General features: G+C 30.9%; 1 protein-coding gene across 5 annotated transcripts in view; it reads left to right on the top strand.

The window, feature by feature from the left end:
* The window catches only part of LOC108749897 (cytochrome c-type heme lyase-like), a 2,224-nt gene extending 1,080 nt beyond the window's left edge, over positions 1–1,144 (top strand). For 4 of the 5 annotated variants that reach the window (XM_018488918.1, XM_018488914.1, XM_018488919.1 and 1 more), the window contains exons 3-4: positions 148–506; positions 855–1,144. In XM_018488918.1, coding sequence (XP_018344420.1) covers positions 148–506; positions 855–1,092 — 597 coding nt within the window. In that variant the 3' untranslated portion in view covers positions 1,093–1,144. Of the gene's footprint in view, positions 1–147; positions 511–854 lie in introns of all 5 variants that reach the window. The other variant, XM_018488915.1, reaches the window with a different exon arrangement.
* Positions 1,145–1,357: the final 213 nt, after the last annotated feature.

Here is a 1,357-nt window from a genome sequence, read left to right as displayed (position 1 = left end):
ATAAAGTATTTGATTGTATAAAATATTTATATGCTTTTATATTTAACTTTGTTGATTTTATATACAGAATCTTTTAATATGCATTAATCTAATGTACAAATGATCAAATTCGCTATTTTATTCATATATAAATAAATATTATTACAGATGCCACCGGCAAATCAGCAACCTGCTCCAGACCAACCATTTTCTTTGCCAACCAGTAGGCAGATTTCGTCGATACCTAAAGCAACTGGGGAGGAAGGAGAATTTTGGGTATATCCCTCTCAACAAATGTTCTGGAATGCAATGTTGAGAAAAGGATGGCGATGGAAAGCTGATGATATCTCCCAGAAAGATATGGACGACATAATAAAAATTCATAATGCTAATAACGAACAGGCATGGCAAGAGGTTCTTAAATGGGAAGCCCTTCACGCGCGAGAGTGTGGCAATCCCAAGTTGCGTAGTTTTGGAGGGAAAGCATCCAAATATTCTCCACGTGCGCGTATTCGCTATTGGATGGGGTACATTAATCTTTATAATCTCGATTCTAAAAATTTTAACCTGCTGATCTATTCAAGTATACATATTTATGTATGGATGTGTGTGTGTGTGTGTGTGTGTGAGATCATATCATTTATCGATATGATTAAAAAGTTCTAAAAAATAGAAAATTTTCACAAAAAAAAGATATATTGACATATGAAGTCATCAAATACTAGAGAAATTTTTTTTAATAAAATGTTAGAAAAAAAAATTACATTTTGAGTCATATAGACCAAACAAGCCAGCAAAGTTAAGTCGCTACAGGGTCAATACTATATTAAATACTATATATCATACAAGGTCAATACTATATATCATACTTTCAGATATGAACTACCATTTGATCGACATGATTGGATCATAGATCGTTGTGGAAAAGACGTAAGATACATTATCGACTATTACGATGGTGGAAAAGTTAACGAGAAGTATACGTTTGCGTTACTCGATGTGAGACCCGCAATGGATTCATGGGATAATATCTGGGATCGGATGAAAGTAGCATGGTGGCGTTGGAAATACCAATCTAATGATGAACCAGTGTCTACTGCCACAGTGCATTAATTTAGAAAGTAATGTCAATAAAATATATGTTAATCCGAAAAATTTTTACTAAATTGATAATTAATGTCTTGTAATAATTACACAACACATTATTTATTGCGTGATGAAACAAAAATCACGATACATATAATTTATGTACATATTAATTATATACGTAAGTATCAAAAAGTTTATAATACTTATATATATTTAATTTCCAAAGTAACGTCAAATTAAAGTGAATTAAAAAATTAAATATTCATACTTGATAATAAATTTTATATGT

Source organism: Trachymyrmex septentrionalis, unplaced genomic scaffold (assembly GCF_001594115.1).
Source record: "Trachymyrmex septentrionalis isolate Tsep2-gDNA-1 unplaced genomic scaffold, Tsep1.0 scaffold32, whole genome shotgun sequence".
Taxonomy (NCBI): domain Eukaryota; kingdom Metazoa; phylum Arthropoda; class Insecta; order Hymenoptera; family Formicidae; genus Trachymyrmex; species Trachymyrmex septentrionalis.
This window is presented reverse-complemented; position numbering and strand designations above follow the sequence as displayed.